Genomic DNA, 26,194 nt, shown 5'->3' on the forward strand with positions numbered 1-26,194 from the left:
AGATATAACATTAAACCATCTTCCTGTACTTCCTTCAATTCTATCTGCTGACTTACAACTCAAATAAAGACTAAGTATTGCTTGATATAATGCCCCATTGACACCAATATAACTGCAGCGTATTGAATAACTTCTCTCTTGGCACCTTGTCATATGCCTTTTCCAAATCGACAAAACTTAAATACAGATCTTTGTTATATTCCCATGATTTCTCGACTATTTGTCGTAAAGTGAAGATCTGATCCTGACAGCCTCTATTTGACCTGAATCCAGCTTGTTTTTCACCAAGCTTTTCTCCACAATTCTTCTCAACCGTTTCTCAAGTATACTTGCACAGATCTTGCCAGGAACACTCAGTAGGGAAATACCTCTAATTCTCACATTCAGTTTTATTTCCCTTTTTATATATGGGTACTATGAGAGCTCTACTCCAATCACTGGGAATTCATCCCTCTGTCCAGGCTTTCTGAACTATGTAGTGCAGCCACTGTAAGACTCTTATACCACGATACTTCAGCATTTCTGGTCGAATATCATCTACTCCTGCTGCCTTTCCACATTTCAAGCCTTTGATGGCTTTTTCTACTTCAAGTATGGATATGCATTCCTGACTGCATGCCTGGTCAGTGTTTTTTACCACTGTGCTGTCATCACTGCTTATTTCATTTAGCAACTTTTCAAAGTAATTATTCCATACTTCAAGGATATCTTTTTCTCCTGTATTCATGTCACCTTTATCATCTCTAACTCCTTTTACAGCACTCTTTCCTCCATTCTTAAGCTTCTTCAACAACCTCCAGAATATTTTGCCACCTTCTTGATATTTATTTTCTATATTGCTGCCAAAGTTCTCCCATGACTTTTGTTTAGCTAGTTTTACACAGTGTTTAATCATTCTTGCATTTGTCTCTATATTCTCTAAGAGCACAAGCTGACTTATTTGCCAGGAACTTTTGATATGCTTTCTTCTTTTCCTTCACGGCCTCTTTAACTTCCTGCGTCCACCAGGGAGTTCTGATTTTTTTATCCTTGCAAACAACCTCACCACATGCCTCTCTGGCAGAATCAATCAATGTTTTCTTCAGAGTTTGCCACTGAATCTCCAAGATTTGATTCCTGTTCTCAAACTCTTTCATTTTTTCTTCAATAATCTTTGTTTATTTTAGTCTAAGGTTCACATCTGAGAGCTGCTCAACTTTTATTCGCTTTAAAACTTTCTTACATGTTATTCTTTTCAATATGAAATTAAATTTTATCCTGCTCAAGACTAAATAGTGATCACTTCCAATTTCAAATCCTCTGTACACTCTGGTGTCCTGCACCAGGGTAAAAATCACTATCAACAATAACATAGTCAATGAGACTTTTCTTATTCCTAGCCTCTTCTCTTCATGTGAATTTGTGCACATTTTTATGTTGGAACATGGTGTTAGTAATAACCAGTCCATGTCCTGAGCAGAAATCCAACAGATATTTGCCATTATTATTAGCTTTTCTCTTTTCTCCAAATTTTCCCAAAATATTTTTGTATGTCTCACAATCATTTCCTACTCTACTATTTAGATCCCCAACAAGGACCAACTTTTCCTTTTTCATTGTGTCAGTTGCTTTTTCTAAAGCCTCAAAAAATTCCTCCACTTCTACCTTAGTAGAACCTTCTGTGGGACCATAGGCACAAATAAGTCTCATTGTCCAGTTCCCCATTCTCATATTTGCCCACATTACTCTACTTGAGACTGACTGCCATTCAAGAAGATTAGCCTCGTATTTTGTGTTGAATACTATGGCTACCCCTTCTTTTCCTTGATTGTCATTGCCTGAATATAACATTTTGTATTTATTGCTCAGAAAGATCTCACCAGTTTTGGTCTTTTTTGTTTCAGTCACCCCTATTATGTCGATCTGGTACTTATCTAATTCCTCAGCTAGCTCCATTTCTTTGCCATTCAGGCTTCTTACGTTGATAGTACCGATCTTTAACTCTGGTGATGTTGAGTTGGGGTTTGTTTTCAGATTTGTTCCAGTAGCTGACTTTTCGCTGTTCGCCCTGGTTCCCTGGCGAAAACAATGGGGGCCTTGTTTAACCGGGCGACGCCCCAGCCGGCATGAAATTTTGTCATGTTGTACCATCATTTTTTATTTTGGTTTAACCAATAAGAATACAATTTGGTCGGCTAAATCCCAAATTGCCAGCCCGTCCTCATTCATTCAGTATCCAAGTAGATACCCAACACGGTGCACCACGAAAAGGTGAGGAATGGGATTAGGTCAGAAGCCCTGGTCGGTTCTCCGCATTCCTTTAAAGGCTATGTGGAGGTCTCCTCTCAGTTATACAGCTTTGACCCTTAAGCACAACCTAGCATAACTGTGAAATAACCTCACAAAATGTCCTTGGTATCTTCTTGGGTCTGGTTCCCACTGATGAAACCTCAATAAAGGCTGAAACCAGTATGGATAGGGATCCCTTCCATAATGTTTTTGCATTATGGATACTAAGGCAGCTAATGTGAAGTCAACTGCATCTATATACAAGTAGATAAGTTGTGATATTAGTTCATGCTTATGCTTTGGTATAGGATTGAAATAATATAATTTTGTGTCAAGTATTATATACAAAAAAGAAATGGCAAGGATGGGACACAAACAGCAAAAAATCCAGAAATTATACAATGACAACAGAACAAAAACTCATAAGTGATTTAATCTAATGCAACATATCAAAATTTAAATTTTAATTTTGGATTTTCCTTTTTTATAATTTCCTCCCCTTTTTGTTTCCTTTCATATGTGTGTCGTCTATTATAGTTGCATTTGCACTTTTTTTTTATGTTGCCATTTTTGCATGTTTTATGTGTGGTTCCTGCCAGTCCTTTGTATGTTCTGTTGTCAGTTTACAGTTTCCTGCTTTGTTTACTTACTCTAGCTACAGTTTTCTCCCAAATTCATCAGTAGAAGACCATGTTTAATGGTTATTTAAAATACTTCAGTATTTCTCCTCTCTTCAATGCGTGGGAAAGAGACTATAGTAAGAACCAATTAATATGGGAGAGATGGGTGTTGAGTGATAATCCCAATTGTCCTGTTAAATCTTCTTAGGTATTTAATTCCTAAGAATGAAGTGTTGGAGAGTTGAGCTTTTTTCTTTTTTCTTAAATTGCAAGGATTGCAAGGGGATATACAGTTATATGCAGAGGATGCAAAACTGGGAAGGGTTATTAGTAATAGTGCAGATGTGGTAGCCCTGCAAGAGGATTTGAATAAACTGGACAGATGGATAAAGGGTATCAGTTTAATTCAGTTAATGTAGTCTTGAAGTTTGGGATACATTGATGGGAGGCTCCATACTCTGTTGGAGGAACTGTACTGGAGGAAGCAGGGGGGAGACAAGAGATCTGGGGGATGATGATTGATAGAAACCTGAAATTCAGGGAATATATTGCAAAGGTGGTGAAGGAAACCCAAAGGATTCCTGCAATACTGAGAAGGATACTGACCTGCAGAGATAACATAGTTGTCACTCCATTATATAAAGCCCTAATCAGACCACAACTGGACTATTGTGCTCAAATTGGTCCCCAGGATTTCAAGGGGATAAATTAAATATGGAAAGGGTGCAGAGGCAGATAACAAAGATAATATCAGGACTGTATTAGTTAGTGTTAGTTATGAGGATAGACTGAGGAAATGTGTACTGAGAGTTTTGTAGATAGAAGGAGAGGTGATATGATTGAGACTTAAACTGTTGACAGGTAGTTACAGGGTTGACACTGGGGAGTTCTTTCATTTGATGGAACTGGAGAAGGAGTGAGGACAAGGAGCCATCCCTGGAAGTTACGAAAGGAAGTTGTGAGCAAAAGGGTAAGGAGTGTTTCTTTGCATGGAGGGTGGTTGAACTGTGGAACGTATTAGTTTTATAACACTTATATAATATAGTTTTATATATTAGTTTTATAACACTTCAGTAAGCTGCTCTACAATTATCCATCTCCACCACTCCACTAACTGCAACTATCTTCATCATCTACACCAGCGTCATCTACCACCGACCTCCACCACTATTTTCACAGACAATCACAAACATCCATGACCACAGCAGGATTCGAACCCGCAGCCTTTTGGCTGGAGAGCGGATACGCTAACCACTCGGCAACCAGGCCAGTTTATTCCTCATAGACATAGTGCTGCTTATTATTAATATTTGTCTCTTCATGAAGGCTTTGGTTTCCTATAATTTTTTTATAAATTTCTTCTTTTCCATTTTTTGCATTGAAATCACCTAATAAAATTGTTATATACTGCTGGGGAATTTTAATAATATAACAGTATGTTACCAGACAAGTAGGTCATCATATGAATCTTTCACTCTATAATGTCAACTACTGCTAATCATAATAATAATGAATTAAATGCAGCTAAACAGATTCTTCTGCATGTTTGTTGTAGAATAGTCTCTTAAAATTACTAAGGATTAATTGTTATCATAAATTGAAATGTATATACAGTATTATAAATTAAGATATGATATGCAAATCATTTTGTGTAGGTTGACCCTTCTGGTCCTCTGGCCACACTACGAAAGTTGCTGTTATCCACAGAAAGTATGGCATCACTCAAAAGATGGGTAATGGATCATTGGTGGGGTGTAGTTTTATTGTCTCTAGGAATAATAATAGTTTTGGTAAGTCATAATTTTTTATGCAATGAAAATTTTATACAAAACTTAGTTTATTGTTTGAAATTAAACATTACACATAAACACTGCAGTTGAATGAACCTCCCAAAAGGAGTCTGCCAACTCCATGGATGGTGTAATAACAATAATAATAATAATAATATAAATGTTCATGCAGTTTAGAAACAACTTGTTTACATGCAAGACCAAGATAAATGTCCTTGTATTGTTAAAAAATAAATAATTCATTGTGTGCATGTCTTTCCAGTTACTCCTGGATAATCTTTGGTGAAGATTTGGATAGGCATATTCAGTTGTTCGCAGATGATGCAAAGTTGGGATGAACTATGAAGAGTAGAGAAGATGCTGTGGCCTTACAAGAAAACTTGAATAAATTGAGCAAATGTGCATGAAAATGGGAATGCAAGTTTAATGTTGCAAAATGTAAGGTTTTAAACTGGCTCCAACTGAAGAGACCTGAATAAAGGTTGAAACTAGTCTGGGTAGTGGCCCTTCCCTTAATGCATAACATTATACATATCCGCAAGGAGATGTGTTTTTGCATTATGGGAGATACTGCGATAGGAGTGATGTTAGCTTGGTCCACCTTTGCTATGAGTTGCCCATGTTGTACTACCTTACCCCAATCCTGAAGATATTTTCAGGTACAAACTTTGTTTGCTCACACTTGGATAAAGCATTAAACTAAATTTATTATGTAAGGTTTTAAAATTTGGGAAACAAAGATGAGATGTAGAATTTATGCTTGGTGGAATATATTGTCAGAGGTGGAGGAAATAAGAGATCTTGGGGTGATAGTGGATAAGGATCTGAAATTTAGGGAACACATTGCCAAAATTATGAGGACAACACAAAGACTTCTGGAAATAATGCAGAGGACACTGACTTGTAGAAGTCAGTGTCCTCTGCATTATTCAAGGTTTTGGATATAATCTATCCAGCGAGTCCTTGGCCTCCCACCCTCTGGCTTGGCAAAGAGGGCCTGCTGAGGGAGCCTCTCTTGTGGCATTCTGACCAGGTGCCCGTACCAACGTAACTGTGATCTCTCAACACGGGTGTTGAGAGATCACAACGAGTATTGAGGGTTTCCCAAATTGCAGAGCTTCTGACTCTGTCGAGTCTTATCAACCCCGCAACCCCTCGAAGGAACCTCATTTCAGCCGCTTGGATTAGTGTCCGCATTCTTTCGGTCATTACCCAACTCTCATGACCATAGGTGAGGATGGGGACATAGACTGTATCGAAGACAGCCAGCTTTGCCTTCTGGCTTAACTCCCGCTTCAATACTACTGAACGGCCAAGCTCCTGCAATATTGAGCTTGCTAAGCCAATTTGAGTATCTAGCTCTATGTCCCATTTTCCATCATTTGTGAATATGGACCCAAGGTATTAAACTTCTCCACCTGCCTCATTGGGACTCCACTTACATGTAGAGTGCACTGGGATGGTTGTCTTGAGACCACAAATGTTTCAGTTTTGGCAACACTGATCTTCATTTCGGCATCTGCACAAACAGCTACAAACCTATCCAGGGTCCGCTGGAGGTCATCTGTGGAAGAGCTAAGCAGAACTAGGTCATCTGCAAAAAGCAGACGTCCAATGCTACATCTTCCAATTCTGACACACTCACTGCCTCAGCTGTGCCTATCAATCTAGTCCATAAATATTATGAAAAGGAGGGGTGACAGAACACACCCTTGGCAGAGGCCAATGGAGACTGTGAAAGGTTCAGACTTTGTGCCGTTTACCCTGACACAAAACTCTGGGCATTCATACAGGGACTTGATGGCAGCTAATAGTTGGCCATCCACTCTATACTCCTGTACTACTTGCCAAAGCTTATCCCAAGGAACCCGGTCATATGCCTTCTCCAAGTCCACAAAACATGTGTAGACATTCTTGGCATATTCCCAAGATTTCTCAAAGACTTGCCTTAAAGTGAAGATTTGGTCAGTTGTGTTTCTACCAGGACGAAAGCCACATTGTTCTTCCTGGAACTTTGATTCAACTGTGCTCCTGCACCGTCTTTCCAAGCACCTAGCATACACTTTCCCAGGCAGGCTGAACAAAGAGATGCCACGATAGTTACTGCAATCATTCTGGTCTCCCTTCTTGAAGACTGGTATTATTATTATGCCTGCTTGCCATTGCTTTGGTGCTCACCCAGATATCCAAACAGCCCGACACACTCGAGTCAGCCAGAGAACACCGTTTCGATTTAAGGCTTTTAGCATTTTGGGCTGAATTTCATCATCGCCAGCAGCCTTGCCCGATTTTAGTGATTTCATTGCTAAATGGACCTCTTCTGTTGTGAGACTAGTCATTGCCCCGATCTGCACCTCTTGGATGTCCACAACTGCTGGGCCACCCGGGTTAAGAAGGCTCTCAAAGTATTCCCTCCATCTCTGGAGGATATCCTTCTCGGTTGTTAAAAGTGCACCATCAGAGGCCTTAATTGCCCTTGCTGTGCACGATTTCCTCCCTCGAAGGCGGCAGATGGTCTGCCAGAATATTTTGTTTGCATTTGCATAGGATGAGTCTAATCTTTCTCCAAAGGATTCCCAAGCCTTCTGCTTTGCTGTCTTTACTGCCTCAGCATACTGCAAACGCATCTCAGGTGACCTGACCCTAAGCCATGTTAGGTAGGACTCCTTTTTTGCCCTTTTGGACTTCTTGGTTCCACCAAGGTGTTCTTTTCTCACTGCCAGTTGCCATGCTGAGCTGCTTTCTGCCACGCATGATAGTGCAGAGGCAGTGACAGCTGATCTGAACAGCTTCCACTCCTCCTCAATATCTGCAGTATGCTTGGGAATCTCTTTGAACCTGAAGGAAATGTCATCTGCAAAATTCTTACTCACAGCCTCATTTTCCAATGCCTACCATTTCATGTGGTATAGCTGCTTAAGCCTACCAGCGTTGATGGTAGCATCTGGTTTCTGAAGCCGTAGAGTGCACACAACAAGGTGGTGGTCAGTTGACAGTTCTGTCCCTCTTCTCACACGAAAGTCCAACACTGATGAAAATAGGTCTACTGAGACTATAAAGAAGTCAATCAGAGACCTTTGTTCTAGTGTATTTCTGTACAAGGTATACTTATGGACTTCTCGGTGCTGGAAGAAGGTATTCATTATGGACAAGCTATTAGAACAGCAGAAGTCTAATAATTTCAACCCATTCGCATTAAGGTCAGGGGCGCCGTTCCTCCCAACCACACCCCTCCATGTCTGGTCATCTGTTCCAACATGTGCATTGAAGTCACCCATTAGCAAGATTGATTCCATGTCTGCCACCCTGTCAAAAGCAGCATCCACTTCCTCTAGGAAGGCAAAGTATTCTGACTCCAGATTAGGTGCACAGGCTTGCACCACAGCCAAATCATGGTTTTTCATCTGAAGCCTTAACAAACATACCCATCTCCTCAATGGGATCCACTCAGCAACACAGTCTGACAGCTGGGGGCTTGTGAGTATCCTCACACCCGCCTGAGCAGACATTGTCGGGCTCACACCAGAGTAGTACAGCTTCCACCCTTTATCCAGGTCGACAGTTCCAGAGCCTCTCCTCTTGGTCGAAGAAAGCCCGACTAAGTCTAGCCGGTAGCGCTTGGCTTCCTCGACCAGTTCCAACTCCTTCCCTGTCAGAGAGAAGATGTTCCAGTTGCCTAAAGCCATAGTCTAGTGCCGTTGTTGTTGCCATTTCCATCCTTTTGCAGAACCATTTCTTTGCGCTGCCCCTAAACACCTCCCCAAACAGGTAGCGGGCCCATTGATGGAGTTTCCTCTAGCAGAGTGCTGAGGAGTGGTGTCTAAGGGAGACTAACATATTTTTCGAACGGGGGTCCCTCTACCTAAAACCCAAACACGTCCTTTGGTAACCCACATGACAGACAATGTGGTATGAACATTTTTTGATGGCCTGATCATGTTACGGTGTTTGATAATGTCCTATTAGCACAAGATGAAATGACACAGCAAAATAGGAAAGATTCCCCTCGAATATTCTAATAGCATTCGGGAGGAAGGAGCAAGAAGAGAAGAAAGAAAGATGCAAGGGAGGAAGAGGAGGGACCAGTCTACAGATAATATAACAGATGTATATTACATGAAGTAAGGCATGGTCCAGCATCAGGTACCTCGGGTTTGCCACGCCTGTACTCACTAAAGTGAGCCCCTGAGGCTCACTTTAGTAAGTAATATATTAATTAGTAATATACTAATATGTAACTATAATTGTAATTTACAGTTGCAGTTGAATAAAATTCCATTTTATTCAACTGCATATACGAGATATTTTTTGTACAGCACAAAGATTCAGTACAAAATGCAGAGTACTTAATTCTTTATAAATGTAAATATACATTTTTTTTAAAACTAACTAAACATTTATCCATCATATTTACATATGGATTGGCATGAATGTGCATCATACCATTCACTGTACAATGCTATGTACTGTATGCACTGTACAATACAATGCAGTAATACAACATACAGTTTAATAGTAAAAAAAAAAAAAATAATGGAATGCTTTTATATTTATATACATAATTTTTCTGCATTTTGCCTTTTGTGTTTTTCTTTCAATTTTTTTTTTTTTTTATAGATTCTGTATTTAACACAGATATTTAACTTCACTACAAAAATTTAGTATACAAATTAAAAAGTATACGTTTTCTTTATAATATAATATTATTTCTGATATTGTTGTTTGGGTGGCATTTCTGCTTTCTTCCTCAAAACTTCTACAGAACCTATCTGAGGAAGATAATAGATAGTGGTGGTTTTGTGGCTTTGTTTCAGTACCTGTTGCAAGCCAGGTGTAGATTTACATGTTTATATGTATGTGCTTGGAAACATATATATGAAGATATATATATATATATATAAATTATTTTTCCGGTTAAAGTGTAGAGGCGAGTACATGCCCCCATGTACTACCACTGCATGAGCACCATTTAACTTTTTTGAGGGGGGGGGGGGGAGTTAGATTTGGATAAGCCATGTTTGTATCCTTGTAGTGGTGTTTGAGAGGAATTCGTTATAAGTTTGTGCGTGTGTGTGCGCGCGTGTAATTTCTCTCTAATTTTCAGTCTCGCTATAATATCTATAATATTAATATTATTAATAACTGTGTGTTGTATTACTGCATTGTAGAGTGAATTGTATGCACATTCATGCCAGTCCATATGTAAATACAATGGATAAATATTTAATTAGTTTAAAAATAATAATAATAATATACTATAGGTCTCGCAACCTTTTATGTGACAGTCCTAAAATAAAAAAGAAAATAATAATCTATGCTCTGAATATTTTATCCTTATTATTATTATTTCTTTGACCAGGTTGTTTAATATCAATCTCAGAACATGGAAGGAATGTATGGTAATTCCATTGCACAAGGGTGGTGCAAAGACTGATGTATCCAACTATCAACCAATTAGTATCTCAGGAGTGGTGGTGAAGATTTTGGAAAAATTGGTGAGGGCTCACATTCAGAAATGAGTTGACAGTGAACTCTACTTTGCAATGAACAACATAGGTTTACTAAGGGAAGGTCACGTTTTAGCAACTTGCTCACATTCTATGACAATGTTATTACCATTGAACTAGACAAGGGAATGGATACACCATGATACTTTTGGATTTTGCTAAGACTTTTGACAGAATACAGCATGATAGACTGTTGCATAAATTGGAGAATATGGGTTTGGATTATAGAATATTAGCATGGATAAGAGGATGGCTGACTGACGGATATCAAAAAGTGGTATACAGGGGATGCGAGTCTGCAAGATTTAAGATAACTAGTGGTGTACCACCACAAGGATCAGTGCTTGGTCCACTGTTATTCAATCTGTACATTAATGACATTGGGAAGGATTTGACAAGCGACATACAACTATTATTACCACCCCAAGACATCATGGAGTCAAAGACTCATCTGGGAGGTCCTTTTATCACACACACAGCTCATCATACCGTGTTTTAAACACATTCAAACTCTTTGCAGACACCACATTCTCAGGCAAGGCATTCCAATCATTCACAACTCTGCATGAAAAAAATCTGCCTCTCACTCCTTTACTCACACCCTCTTTATACAGTTTCCAGGGATGACCTCTGGTTCTCCCCTGATCTCCCACTATTCTCTGTAAAACTTCTCCAACATTGATCCTATAACAACCCCTTACCAACTTGTAGGTCTCTATCATATCTCCCCTCTTCCTCCCGTCCACCAGACTCTGCAAATTACATCTTCTCAATCTTTCCTCATACTCGACATTCCAGAGGTCAGAAACTACTTAGTCAGTCTCCTTTGGACCCTTTCCAACATCTCTTCATCCTTCTGAAAACCCGATGACCAAATCTATGCACAATAGTCCATATGTGGCCTAATCAAAGCCCTATACAACGGAACAAGAATCTCCCTACCTCTACATGTCAGTGTCCTCTGCATCATTCCCAGAAGCCTTTGTGTTGTCTTCACAATTTTGGCGATGTGTCCCCTAAATTTTAGATCCTTATCCACTATCACCCCCAGATCTCTTATTTCCTCTACCTCCAACAATATAGTCTCACCAAGCATAAATTCTGCATCCCATCTTTGTTTTCCAAATTTTAAAACCTTACATTTTGCAACATTGAACTCACATCCCCATTTCCATGCCCAATCATTCAATCTATTCAAGTCTTCCTGTAAGGCCATAACATCTTCACTACACTTCATGGTTCATCCCAACTTTGCATCATCTGCAAACAACTGAATATCTCCATCCAAATCTTCACCTATATCATTAATATACAAGTTAAGCAGCAATGAACCTAAAACAGACCCCTGATGCACTCCACTAGTGACTTTCCTTTTCCTGGATATTGCTCCCCCATACACAACTTGTTGATACCTATCAGATAGCCAGTCTCCAATCCAATGCACCAATCTAATATCCAACCCCATCTGCTCTAGTTTGACTGTCAACCTATCATGAGGTACTCTATCAAAAGCCTTTGCAAAATCCAAGTATATTACTGTGTATCCTTTTCCTCTGTCCAAGGAAGCAGTCACTTTATTGTAATAAGTATGTAGATTACTAAAACATGACCTACATTTAGCAAATCCATGCTGTTCATCAAAGATAATACCATTGTTATCAACCCAACTCTGGATCCTAGTTCTCACAAGCTTCTCCAACAACTTAATAGTTTGATGCTTGAGTTCGATCACCTCCTTTATGAAGTGGCACAATCTTGCCCTCCTTAGGAACTTGACCGAGTGCAAGACTCATATTAAAAAAATATGTCAAGGCATGTGTCAACTCCCTGGCACATTCTTTCAGAATACGTAGTGATATATTATCAAGTCCCACAGCTTTATTAACATCTAGTTTACTCAACTCCCCCATCATCAACTGCTCTCAAACCCTCCATGAAGTCACATTCACAAGATTCAAAGATCTTTATGAACTGCTCATTAAGTATCTCCATCACACATTCTGCATCAGCTGTCTTTATACCATTTTCTCCAATCAATGTCATCCTTCCATAATTATTCTTTCTTTTGCTGGCTACATATCGAAAGAACTCCTTAGGATTCTTTTTGGCTTCATTAGCCAACTGCTGTTCTAACCTCTCTTTAGCTACCCTCACCAACCAAGTCACCCTCCTTGCTTGGTCTTTGTAGACCTCATGGAATTGGTTATTTCCACTTCTCTTATGCTGCCTCCACAATGCCCTTTTTCTCATGCTTAATCTCTTTATTCATCTATCTCACACCCACCTTATTTAACCTTCTCACCCTTGGAATACATTTAGATATACTAAACAGTTTTTGAAAATCCCCCAAGCTGCATTGATCTCTTTTCCAGCTAACTCCTCATTCCACGCTACACCCGCAAGCTATCTCCTGAGCTCTTCATAATCACCCCCCCTTGTAGTTCCACATATACCCTTTTCTCACAGAGGTCCTCACACTGCTGCCAACCACCCAAGTAATGGTAATCACCTCATGGTCACTCTCATCAATTGGTGGATGATTTGACACCTCATTTATAATTACATCCGCTGATGAGATGACAAATTTAAGACCCTAAATCCTTGTGTGCCTTCTGTTACATACTGTCTGAGGTAGTTATCCCTCAAAAACTCAAGAAACTCATTTTCTTTACTTCCAGTTGCTATCTCATCATTCCAGTCTATATTGCCATAATTAAAATCACCCATAATGATCACCCTTTTCTTATTTACTTGGCTAATTTGATTGTACATTTCATTATCACCACCATCCACATTACCTGGTCTATAACAACATCCCACCAAAGTATTTGATTCCATTCACCTCTATCTCACACCATACTACCTCAAAACCACTGGCACTATTTCCCTCTTGCATCTCTACTTTATATGGACATAACTCTTTCTCTATCATCAATAGCATTCCCCCTCCCTTTTTACCCCTTCTGTCTTCACAAAACACATCATACCCTTCCATCTCTATTCCTGTCAGGATGTCATCCTCTTCCAACCATGTCTCACTTATTCCAACAATCTTTGGGTGAGCAGACGCAATTAGTCCAACCATTTCATTTGCCTTGTTTCTTATACTTCTAGCATTTGTATACAAACACAACAGCTCATTTCTGGATCTACAGCTAGTTCCACTGACACCACTCACTCGATGTGATCTCTCCATGCTCGACTAGGGCCATTTCCCTTTCTGCTTTTTCATTCTAAAACCCTTTTCAATTCCAACTGTTTCCTCTTGATCCCTGGTCATTTCATTCCTTTCCTACCTACACATGCTCACCTCCTCTTGGAGCATCCACCTTTCTCATGCTGTGTACCCCTGAGCCTCCCCATTTCCCAGCTCCTCTTGCACACCCATTCTCTCATTTTCTATACTCATACCACTCACTTCCCCATTCATAACAACCTCTTCAATCTCTCCTGTCTTACTCTCCCACATCACTTCCCACTCGATCTGATTCATTCTCTCTATTCACTTCTCTACCTTCCAGCAGCAGTCTCTCCAAGCGACTCACACCATAACCACTCAAATGCAGTCAATCGCTCCCATACAGCTCACTTCATCCCTCAAACTCATTCCACACATTAACAAACTGTACTCCCGTCTCCTCACAGACTATTTGCTGATGATGCAAAGATTGGTAGGGTAATCAGGAATGCTGCCGATATGCAGTACTTGCAGAATGATTTGAATAGGCTGGAATTGTGGGCATGGGAAAATGGATGTCAGTTCAATGTCAGTAAATGTAAAGTCATTCACTTCGGCATGATTAGATATCCAATGTCATATTATATTGATGGGATTAGGCTAGAAGAAACTGATCGGACTAAGGATCTTGTAGTATTAATAGACAGGAAGTTGAAGTTCAGGGGGTCATGTGGCAAAGATTGCAAATACAACTCAAAAGATAATTGCAATGCTGAAACGAATGTTTACATGTAAAGATAAGGATGTCTTATCTTTACATGTAAACATTCAAGGCCTTGTAAAGAGGCCTTGATAAGACCTCACTTGGACTATTGCGTGCAGGTCTGGTCTCCTGGTTTCCGTTGTGATTCTGATATATTGGAGAGAGTACAAAGGAGAGTGTTAAAAATAATATCCGGATTGAGAATTTGCAGACTGCAGACACTAGCAAACAGGAGAAAAAGCAGAGATATGATTTAGACCTACAAACTTCTGCAAGGGTCATACAGGATTTCAATTGATGAAATTTTTCAATTTATAGAGAGTGGGGAAAGGAAAAGAGGGCATCCTTGGAAGCTGAGAATGAAGGCTGCTAAGAAGGGGGTGAGGACTAGATTTTTCTCTCAGAGGGTTGTGAGTGCAAGCAGCGTGAATGAATTCAAGAATAAGTATGATAGCTGTTGTGTGTAGTATATGGCTTCCCTTGATGAGTCTCTGATTCCCTGGAGGTCTCTAATAATAATAATTATAATTATGATTCAGTCCTCCATGGAGTCAAAAAGACTCATTGTGAAAGGCCCATTCTAGAAAACAAAGTCTGTCTATCACTCCTTAAACTCGTTGACTGTTTTTGCTCTCACTATTATCAGGCAATGCATTCCACAATTCAACCACCCTTGTATTATACAAGGCATGTTTTAAAAAAACCTGAACTTTTGCTATAAAGACTTTATTGCTCCTTTTACAATTTCCCAAATGAGCAACAGACTTTATTGCTCATTTGGGAAACAGGAAAAAGTCTGTTGAGACTAAATCCAGAGAATAGGGCAGATGGGACAACAGATGCTGATGTTTTGCAATATAACTACAGATGAGGAGTGATGTGTGAGCCAGTGCATTGTCGTGGTGCAACATCCAAGTCTGCTTTTCCCAGAATTCAGGCCTCTTCCGGTGCACAGCATCCCTCAAAACTGAAACGTGCTAAAACTTCCTGGTACAATTCTTTGTTTACCATCTGACCACATGGTACAAATTCATAATGGACAATGACTTTCCCAAAAAACACAACCAACATCACCTTGATCTTTGACCAACTCATCCGTGCTTTTTTTTGGTTGTGGAGATCCTTTCGCCACCCACTGCGATGACTGCATCTCAGTTTCGACATCATAGCCATAAATCCACGTTTCATCTCCTGTTATGATGGTCTTAAGAAAGTTTTCATTACCATTTGCATTGGCAAGCGGTTCCTGATTGATTTCAACACAGTTTTCTTTCTGATCGTCAGTCACTAAATGCAGCACGAATTTTGCACTGATGCAACGCATCTGAAGTTTTTCAGTCAAAATTTGATGGCAAGATCCTATGCTGATGCCCACTTTATCAGCAACTTCTCAGACAGTTAAATGATGATTTCCACGAATCACAGTGCAAACTCTCTCGATGTGGTTGGCACCTGTTGATGTGGGAGGTCGTCCAGACCTGGGATCTTCACTGACTGATGTTCTGCCCTTTTTAAAATGCTCAAAACCACTTATAGCACTGTGTTTGGCTCATACAGTCCTCCTCCATATGCTTCGTTAAGCAATTGAAATGATTCTGTAAAATTTTTACCAAGTTTGCAGCAAAATTTCACACACACCTGTTGTTCTTCAAGCTCTTTCATTGTCAATTTGTCACTAATCCAATGAACAGCTTGTGCATGTGCTCACTTCAGCAGATGTAACTCTGCTAATGCTCATAGCAGAATGGGGCAAATGGCAATTTGTTGTCAAAACCTGCCACTAGGTGCACTCAGTAACCGCAGCATGCTTTCTGTGCAATTGGTGCACTATTTAAAAAGTGCGGTCTTTTTGAACACCCCTTATATGTGCATTAATATGTATTAATTATTATAATAATTATTGTAATATATATTACTTATTATATGTCTATGTATTATGCATTAATATGTATATGTGCATTAAGTTACTCTTTATACAAAACTATTCTCTTTTGTATTGTTGCTAAATAATCTTCTCACTTTCCAGAAGTTTTTCTTTCAAGTTTAACAATGCTTTTTTGTTTATAATTGTTTTATTTAGTATAAATCCACTTAAGTAGTATAGAGTCTCTTTCTCTATCCTCCATCAAAAATACTGCTATTTATGAATTGCAATTTGTTTCTGATTTACCTCTAAGTACTATATTTGACTCAGGCTGTCATGGCAAAAGCTAAGTATATATGACTGATGTATTTTGCATTCTGCTGTAATACATAATAAACAACTTGTTTACTTTCAGGGAATTGTTGTTAAAGTTTTTGGAAAAAGAACAGAACAAATAAAGGGACTCACAGATGCTGACCATATATCAGAAAGGACTACACATAATTTTCGTTCTAGTAGTAACCATGCAGTGGCTAAAGCACGAGCACAAGCTGTTGCCTCAAACCAGAGTATTGCAGCAGCTTTGGCACAGACTTCTGGTAACAAGAAAACAACAACTAATTTTGTTAAAACTAGTCTATCTTTTCAACATCGAGACAGACCATTATCAATGAATGGAAATGGTTGGGTCTGAAATCATGCTGTTCCCAGAAAAGGTGTTTCTATGATGTGCAGCTTCTACGTGGTTCCTCCATTGTGGCCAAGAGAAAGTCTCCCACCTGTAGAAAGGAAAAATGGCTATTTTTCTCTCTTCTGATAAGATGTCTTTTTCCATTCTTGGCCATTTGTTTGTGTGGGAGTTGGAATGGCCTGCACAAGCACATGTAAATAAACAGAAACACTTGCTTGAACCATTATATTTCCAAGTTGTGTCAGGATAAACTCTGGCTTGCTTATGTTTATATATAAAAGAAGCTCAACATTCTATTGCCTTACAACAATTTTTGATATTTTTCCCTGATTACATGTGGTGCTGAGACATAGTAATGCAAAACGTTTAGTATACTAAATTAGTCCAGTTTAGTTTTCCTAACAAATGTATTCTCATAAGAAAAGTGATGTACAATTCTACTGATACTTTAGGTATGTTTTTAAGATATATAAAATTTAAAATGACTATTAAAAGTAGAAAAAAAAATCTAAATTCAAAGAATCTAAGGATTGTCAAGCTCTTTTTGGCAATATTTCTTTTGTAAACTTCCTTAAAGATATTATTGCAGGCTATCAAAGGACATAGATGGTAAATCTGTCACATTCATAGTTTATGCATTCTAAAGAAATTGGTCCAGATATTTCAGATATTCCTTTAAAAAAAAATAAATAACAAAAAAAAAAAAAAAGAAGTTCATTATTTAATACCATGACATTTTTTTTATTTCATTTGTACTTTGTCAGATATTTAGTATACTGTATCATTATTGAGTTCAATAGTAATTTTCCTTTACGCTACAATAACTAATTTCTGTTTTATAACGTCTGTATTTTCCCAAGCAGATATCTGAAAATGCACACTCTGGTAAGTTATATTCATATTTGATTCAATTATTTTAAAACAGTGCAAATATACAAATATTGGTCTTCTTTAAGAAATATTATGGTAAATCTCAAAGTTAGGGTATGTGATCTGCCTGAAGTTTGGTATCATTAGTCAGAAATACAAAAAAAAATAAATAAATAAATAAATTTAAGAAAAAATGAGTACGAGTTGAGTTATAACTTGCACATATTCTTTCATCTAAAACAACGGTAAATTTATGTTTGGGTACCACATAAAACAGTATGAAACTATTGTTTCAACTTGCAAATTTCCATTTATTTTATGTTTGTAATTTCAACAAGTATTTCTATAAATTAAAGATGCCAAGAAATTATATTTTGGGTTTAATCCTTTATCCAAGTGTAATCAAAGTTCTCACGTGAAATAACTTTACGACTGGGCAACTCTTACATAGAGGCTAATGACTTCATATCACTTGCCTTAGTATTCCATAATGCAAAACACATATCCTTATGAACATATAGTGTCACATACTTCTGGGTCTGGCTCCCACTGATGAGACCTCAATAAAGGTCAAAACCAGTCTGGGTAGTGGCCCTTCTCATAATGCATAGCATTATATATGTCCGTAAGGATATGTGCTTTGCATTATTGGATACTAAGGCAAGTGATGTGAAGTCATTAGCCTCTATATATGAGTTGCCCAGTCGTAAAGTTATTTCACATGCGAACTTTGTTTGCTTACACTTGGATAAAGGATTAAACCCAGAATATAATTTCTTAACATCTTTAATTTATAGTATAACCAAGTGGCAAAAACTTGCAACAACAAGGATTTCTGTCCAGCTAAGCTAACCTGCACCTGTCACATTACAAGTATAAATTATGAATTTCTGGCTCTACTATTTCATAAACATCATATACTGGTATTATTCATATGTAAACTCTTATTTGAAAACAATATTATTCATGTTACTATGCTCAGTAGATCCATGGAAAAAATGTTTCTGTAAAAAAATCATCAGATTTTGTGTATGAGAATTTGGAATGAAAAAGAACTGAATCCTTTTTTTTTTTGTAATTTTTTAAATGCATGCCTTCTTACCTAAAAGTTGTACATTTCCAAAATATTTTTTTTTGTATCTGTTATGCTAAATTTGACTCTTTTTTTTTTTTTTTTGTAAAATAAAGTTTGTATTGGGTGTGAGTGTGTGTGTGATAGTGATTATGAGGGAAAGAGTTGTTTATTTAGCAAGCCAAATTAAATTATGAATTAGTCTAAGAAAAATTTTGCTAGATTTTATTTCATTTGACTTTCTCTTGTGCTGTATATATACATTTAATATGATTTATATGTAACTTGAATATACATATTCTTCTAAAGTTCGTAAAAAATATTAAATAGAAACAATTACTTCTACTTTAATGTAACTTTTCACAGTGCAAATTGCAATGTATACAATTCACAATTCTTTATGAAGAACAATAGAGAATATGTAAGTATTTTGCAATGTTCCAATCTTTATAGCTTTACAGTATACTTTTCTTACATGAATTTTGTCTGTTCGGTTTTTTTTTTTTTTTAATTAATGATGAGTGTCACATGCTTAATGAAGTAGGTAGAAATTTCCTTTATATAGAAAATTATCTGGTGAACTCAAAATCTCTGCATCCTATAAACAGTAGATAAAACTTCCAAATTATCATTTTTTTATGGATTTTATTTTTTTATAATTATTATATTTATTGCTTTTTTTAAAGTTGTTTATAGTGAATATTTGTCCACCATTGTATATTGTTTAATGAAATTAACAATGTAGACTTGATAATCACTAAAATATTTAATTATTACTCTCTATATTTTGCAGAAATTAAATTGGCATCTTCAGGGATAAATACATGTATTAAACATGTGCACACAAGCACACTTCAGGGATCAATACATTGGTATTAAATACGTGCACGTTTCATAACAAAGATGAAAACAGGAGAGATATAGGAAGACCTAAAGCCCTATGATTACATCAGTCACCTATTGGCTTTAATGAATTGTTACTTCGGGTGGTATAATTTTAGGACTTCAGGTCTTCCTTTGTCTCTCCTGTTTTCATTTTTGTTACTGAAGTGTGCTTGCATGCATGTGCTTAATACCAGTGTATTAATCCCTGAAGATGCCAACTTAACTTCTGCAAAATATAGGAAGCAATGATTACATATTTTTAGTTATTATCAAATCTACGTTGTTAATTTCCTTAAACAACATGAATATATGATGCTGTGGAATCAATACGTAAACCTAAACACCAGGATTAATATTTGTCCACCATTTTCTATTAAAATCAATTTTTCACTTACAGATATTATTGCACACTTTCTAATGCACTGGTTTTCAAAATTATCAAAGGCAGCAAAATAAAAATTTGGTCCAACCAAGGATGATTATTTTCAATTGTAATTGCCATTTAAAAAATGTTTAGTGATTGCTTGAACATTGTTGTTCAAAGAATGTTTGAATGCTATCTTTATTCTATTTTAATCATTATTTTTAAAAAGTACTATATTCGCAGTTAGATTAGTAAAAATGTTCTGTTATAATCTATTTATAGTTAAACTAAAAATTATAGTTCTTCCTCTCTCTCTCTCTTTCAACTTTTAAAATTATCCTGCAGATGTTTCTATTAGGTGATTTCGAACATAGACTAATTTGATTTCTAGGATTATTAGGTCTAGTTTTATTCAGTATTAAATATTGACATTAAAAACAACTAATAAATTCCATAAGAACATTACTGACAGACATGACAGTTTAGAAATAAGGATACTACTAGGTTTACAGCCTGTATGATAAGGAAACATTTAATTTTCATTTTTATAATAATTACAAGAATTAATCAGTTTTTTTTTACTTCATTTATGTTATCATTTTTTTTGTTTGTTTACTTATATTTCACTTTTTCAGTTAAATATAAAATAAATTTCATACTATTCTCAAAATAAAATGCTTGACAAAAAATAATCCTGAAGATAATCTTGATAATTATGAAGCATATCGTGAAGATATCTTGATAATCTGATCCTTGCTACTATTAAAAATCTTAGCAATCATTTATTTGTACAAAGAAAACTGAAGAATCTGTGATTCTTCAGTCTTCTTTCTAGATATTTTCGAATTCCTAATTAGATTTGTTCCAATGATGGGAATTTGAGTTGAAAATGAGCAAAGTCTTTGGATGAGGCTTCATTTGCATCTGTTATTATTGTTAGTCATTATAATAATACTCTTTTGATGATGATGCATTTTCTCACCAGTTCTTTGTGAATTTTTCATCTGTTGATGCCAAATCTTGCTTCTTTAGCATATGACAGTACTGCACCCCTCTTTACTTGATACAGTATAGGATGAACCATTATATATTACACTTGATACAAAATTACTGGATATCATTTTTATTTGTATTTTGTCCTAACATAAATGTCTAGAACAGATTTCATTCATTCAGGGTACTGATTCTGATTTGGAGATTGGAAGCCATGGTTCTCCACTTCTTCGTATCTTGTGTATCTTTTATGATCTGGAGGACTTTGAATGCCCTTCATATAATGATATCTTGGTTAGCCTCTTTCTTATAGTTTTCCTGTGATGATATATTGGACAGGCATTCTCTTTTGGCATATATGCTAAAAAAAAAAAATTCAATTTCCTCTTCATGATTCATTCAATTATGGTTTGCTCACTCAAGTAATTTTTTGTTTGTTTGTAGCATTTTCTTTCCAGTTAATCTGCATCACTCTTCTTGTTGACCACACCTCCAGAGTCATCAGTCTTTTTTTTTTTTCACATTTCTTTTCTAGGTCTGCCGAACAGACTAATGATCTACAACAAGAAAATGCTGTTTATCTCAGATTTTAAATATCACATTGGTAGAAATATTGTTTATTATAGTTGGCTTTTGCTGAGAAAAAAGTGTGATAAAATATTTCAGATAAAACTGATACTATTTTTTCAGATGCATTAAATATTATCATATCTGAGGTTTATATCATTTATTAACAAATAAGAGTTAAAGTGCTATTTCATTCCAAACTTTTGTTTGACTTTGTCAGCAATAAAATTCTATGGCTTGCACAAGAGCTGGTAGTTAATTTCAAAATGTTATTTTGTGTAAAGTCAAAAGCTTTATACTCGTTGATTGCTGATCTCATTTATTGAGGATACTTCCATTTCTTTTTAGTGTAGTGAGTGTTTAAGATTTACCTAGTTTCATTGAGCCCCCTTGTCAAAGTATCTGTAGACAATGGAAACTTGCTAGTTGATATATTCTTTAATGTTATTGCATAGCTGCTTAAACCTAATTTTTGTTTCTTCTTCTTCTGATAATGAACATTGTTAAACATTGTGAAAGAAAAAATTGGAAGTATGTATAATATATTTCTTAATAAATGCAAAATGAAACTAAAAATTTATTATCTTATTCTGAATACAACCAAATAATTTTTTTTACATATGCAGTCACAAATACTTCATATACACACTGGAATATAAAACGTTTTAGAAAAATAAAATCCTCTGGCTGCTCATAATAATTAAAAGGATCATTATGAACACATGAAGCTAAAAGTTTTTCTTGTAACTATCATATCTGGGGCTTCCAAACAGGATATTAAACAATAAATCATAGATTTTGATCAACAAGTTATTTACCTTCAACTTGGACTATGGCAAATTCACTCACTATAATAAATATGATAAATTACCAAAAAAAAAAAAAAAATATATCTCAGTCAAGTCTTCATAGCAGTAATGCCATATAAAGGGAATTCACTATAGAAAAACCTTCCTATAACAGACTACAGCACATTTATGCTTTATGACTCCTGCTTTTATGACTTGTATATATATATTTTTAATTATGATAAATAAATGCCACACCACAGAAGCAAGGAAGTTGGAATTGCATACTAATCAGTGGAATTTTTCAACTTACTGAGATTCAGGGCCATCAGCAGATTAGATTGTGCCCTGAGGCAAACAATTAAATATCACCCCTGATGGATTATAAAAAAATCTCCAATTGCTACTTTGTTTTTATTACAAGAGAAACATTAATGCAAAATGATTACATAATATTAATTAAATGTTTGCTCTATCACACAAAACTGTTTAGAAACTCTTCTAAATTTAAATTATAAGCTATGTCTGCCTCTATTGATATAGTTACTAGACCAACCAATCTTTTTTGGGTCATTGTTGTTTGCAAATAATTTTTAATCAGTTTAAGCTTTGAAAACTTCTTTCTGCACTTGCTATGCTAACAGGAATTGTTAGTGTAGCGACTGCGCCTACTGCAATATGGCTGAACGAGCACCCTTATTAAGCCGTGAGGCAGGCTGCCTCTATGCTACACCCTGTCAACGGTGCTGCTGAGATTACAGTTACAGCATACAACTGAGAAACATAAAATGTTTCTGAGTTGTATTTTTTGTGGTTTATTTTTAGTCAGTGACTAAGCTTTACATCAGAAAATATTGTGATGTAAAGTTAAGTGAGGAGGAGGAGGTTAGTCTACAGCCTGTGTTATTTATCTGATCTTATTTTCCCTTTCAGTTGGAAACGACTGAAAGGGATTGCCCACAAAGTATTCCTAGTGAGATTTTTACAGGGCAGTTCAGCATTGCTCCCCCCCCCCCCATTTTATCCGGGCTTGGGACCAGCATCTGGCTGGGATGTATTCATGACGAAAAAGTCTGTAACCATATTTAGGTGAAAGATAAATCTCACTGCCTGATGTAAGCCCATCACCTCACTTATTTAGAGGCCTATGGAGGACTTTTGGAGTATGTAAAAAATAAAGAATACAAAAAAAAAGCCTAAAATAAAATAAATGTAAAATAAACCTGAAAACCCTTAACTTAATAAAGTGAGAAGAGCAGCTGATGAAGAAAAGGGATACTTGCCATTTTTTTGGATTTACAAAGGCATTTGACAACTACCATATGGTAAGCTGATATTTAAGTTGCAACATATGGGTTTAGATGTAAGGTTAGTGAACTGGATGTCTGATAGGTATCAGAAAGTTGTGTATGATGGGGCTGTATCAAGGAAGCAGAAAGTTACAAGTGGGCTCCCACTTTGTTTAATCTTTATATCAGTGACATTGTAAATGGACTGCAGGGAAATATTCAGTTGTTTTTCAGATGGTGACGTGAAGCTGGGAAGGGTTATTAGTAATAATGCAGATGTGGTAGCCCTGCAAAAGGATTTGAATAAACAAATGAACCAGGATTAGTTTAATTCAGCTAAATATAAAGACCTGAAGTTTGGGATACATAGATGGGGGGCTGCATACGCTGTTGGAGAAACCATACTGAAGGAAGTGGGGAAGGCAAGAGATCTGGGGGTGATGATTGATAGAAACATAATTCAGGGACCATATTGCAAAGGTGGTGAAGGTAACCCAGAGGATTGTTGCAATACTGAGAAGGACACTCACCTGTAGAGATAAAAGATGTCATTCCATTGTATAAAGCCCTGATCAGACCACACCTGGGCTCTTGTGCTCAAATTTGGTCCCCAGGATTTGAAGGAGATAAATTAACCATGAAAAGAGTGCAGAGGCAGATAACAAAGATGATATAAGGACTGTACAATGTTAGTTATGAGGATAGGCTGAGGGAATGTGGACTGCAAATATTGGTACATAGAAGGAGAGGTGATATTATGATATGATATAATTCTGACTAAAGCATTTAAAAAAAATGAATGTCCCTTAATTTCATAAGTAGTGTTTGTGCAAATGAAATTTAACCCAGAACAAATTCTTCTTTGTGTGCCTGACCAAATATTTGTTTCATCAGGACAAGAGTATTTAGCTTACTTTATATTTCTTTTTCTATTTAAAATTAGTTAACAAATTTAAAAATTCTTCAAATCAATATCTGAAGACTTATTTTTTATTTATTTTGTAGCTTAATATATAAAAAAAAAATTAATATAAATAATTAACTGATTTAATTATTAGCCAGTATTTCATCTTTTATTTAAGTCACAGGAATAATAATCACCAGCTTTATATATTTAAGAATATAATATAAACTGTTCTTAGCTTATGTTTGCTTAAGAATTCAGAAATTAGCACTTTGTGTTTGTTTATCAAACATACACACACATACTCGTATATATTCAGAAAAAGATATCAAATTAATAAACAATTTCTAGACAGTTTGATAACTCTGAAATTTATTAAAAGCTTCTTAGCAGCTTATATTTCTCTAATGTAACACTTGCATCTTTGTAGCAAAATTGACTGCAAGGTAAACAATTAACATACAAAATTGAATCAATTAAATAATCATGTTTAAAATTTTATATAATAAGGAAATTATCTCCAATGTCCAGAGAATTTATTATTATTCCAAACATCCATGGACTTATAAAACTCATGGTGGAAAGTCTGCTTGAGACAACACAGTATCATACTACCCTATAAACTGGTTCACTGCCTACTCTGACCACCCTCTCAAGCAATGCAGTCCATGCTCCTATCACTCTCCATGCAAAAAACTTGCTCCTTCCCCTCTTACCCATTACACACTTTTTGTAGCTCTCAGGGTTTACCTCTTCCCTCAAAGAGGACATTCCTTCTCCTCATTCTATTATGCAAAAAATATCCCAGGATCCAATCCAGTAAATACTCTGAATAGCTGAAATGTTTCAATCATATCACATCTTCATTCTTTCTGCCAGATTCTACAGACTACATACCCTCAGTTTATCCTCTTTTGCTATTCATCTCTGCACCTTCTCTATAGTGACTTCATTACCCCACCAAATCTCAGTAAACAGATCTAAGCACTACAATCCAGATACGGCCTAATCAAGACTTTATACTGAACTAATGCCAACTCATCTCTGCTAGTCAATATATTTCTTAATACTGCAGAGTCTTCTGGGATTTTTTCATGGCCTTTGCAATATGTCCTCTGAACTTCAGATTTCTGTCTACCATCAAGCCATGTGCTTGCCTCACCAAGAGCATATGTAGTCTTCCATCAGTGGACTAAAAATTTCAAAACCTTATGTTTATCTGTATTAAACTTACATCACCATTTATTTGCCCACATTTACAGCTTACTCAAATCCTTCTGAAGAGTTGTAGCATTAGCACTACTACTATTACTAATGATGTTCTCAAGCTTCACATCATCTGCAAACAACTGAATATCACTTTGTAATTGAATGATAATATCATATACAGGGTGTTCGGGATAAATTTGACAGTTTCGTAAGGAAAAAGAAAATCTTCTTTGTATCTATTAAATTTAATGAATTGACAAAAAAACATTACAGGCAGAGTTAATTACAATACTATCAACAAGATTTACTCAAAATAACCACCATTAGCATCGATCACAGCTTCAATTCTGCTTCGGAACCTCGAACAAGCTGATGCTACAGTCTCCCTGGGAAGGGCCGCAAAAACTGTTTTAATTTTATCCATTAACTGGGCTTTTGTATTACTGGAAGTGCGATTGGTGTCTTTTTCAACTGCGCCCCATACAAAATAATCCATGGGGTTAAGGTCTGGGGAGTTTGGAGGCCAAACATTTGGACTGGTGAAGTCGTAGAAATTTTCAGACAACCATTTT

General features: G+C 36.4%; 1 protein-coding gene across 1 annotated transcript in view; it reads left to right on the forward strand.

The window, feature by feature from the left end:
• Positions 1-16,684, forward strand: part of LOC150093665 (disintegrin and metalloproteinase domain-containing protein 10-like) — a 332,641-nt gene extending 315,957 nt beyond the window's left edge. The window contains exons 14-15 of the mRNA XM_090413243.1: positions 4,544-4,678; positions 16,406-16,684. Of these exons, the coding sequence (XP_090269369.1) occupies positions 4,544-4,678; positions 16,406-16,684 (414 nt within the window). The remainder of the gene's footprint in view (positions 1-4,543; positions 4,679-16,405) is intronic.
• Positions 16,685-26,194: the final 9,510 nt, after the last annotated feature.

The sequence above is a fragment of the Typopeltis vanoorti genome, chromosome 23 (genome assembly GCF_054136105.1).
Source record: "Typopeltis vanoorti isolate ZY-2024b chromosome 23, IOZ_Tvanoo_1.0, whole genome shotgun sequence".
Taxonomy (NCBI): domain Eukaryota; kingdom Metazoa; phylum Arthropoda; class Arachnida; order Uropygi; family Thelyphonidae; genus Typopeltis; species Typopeltis vanoorti.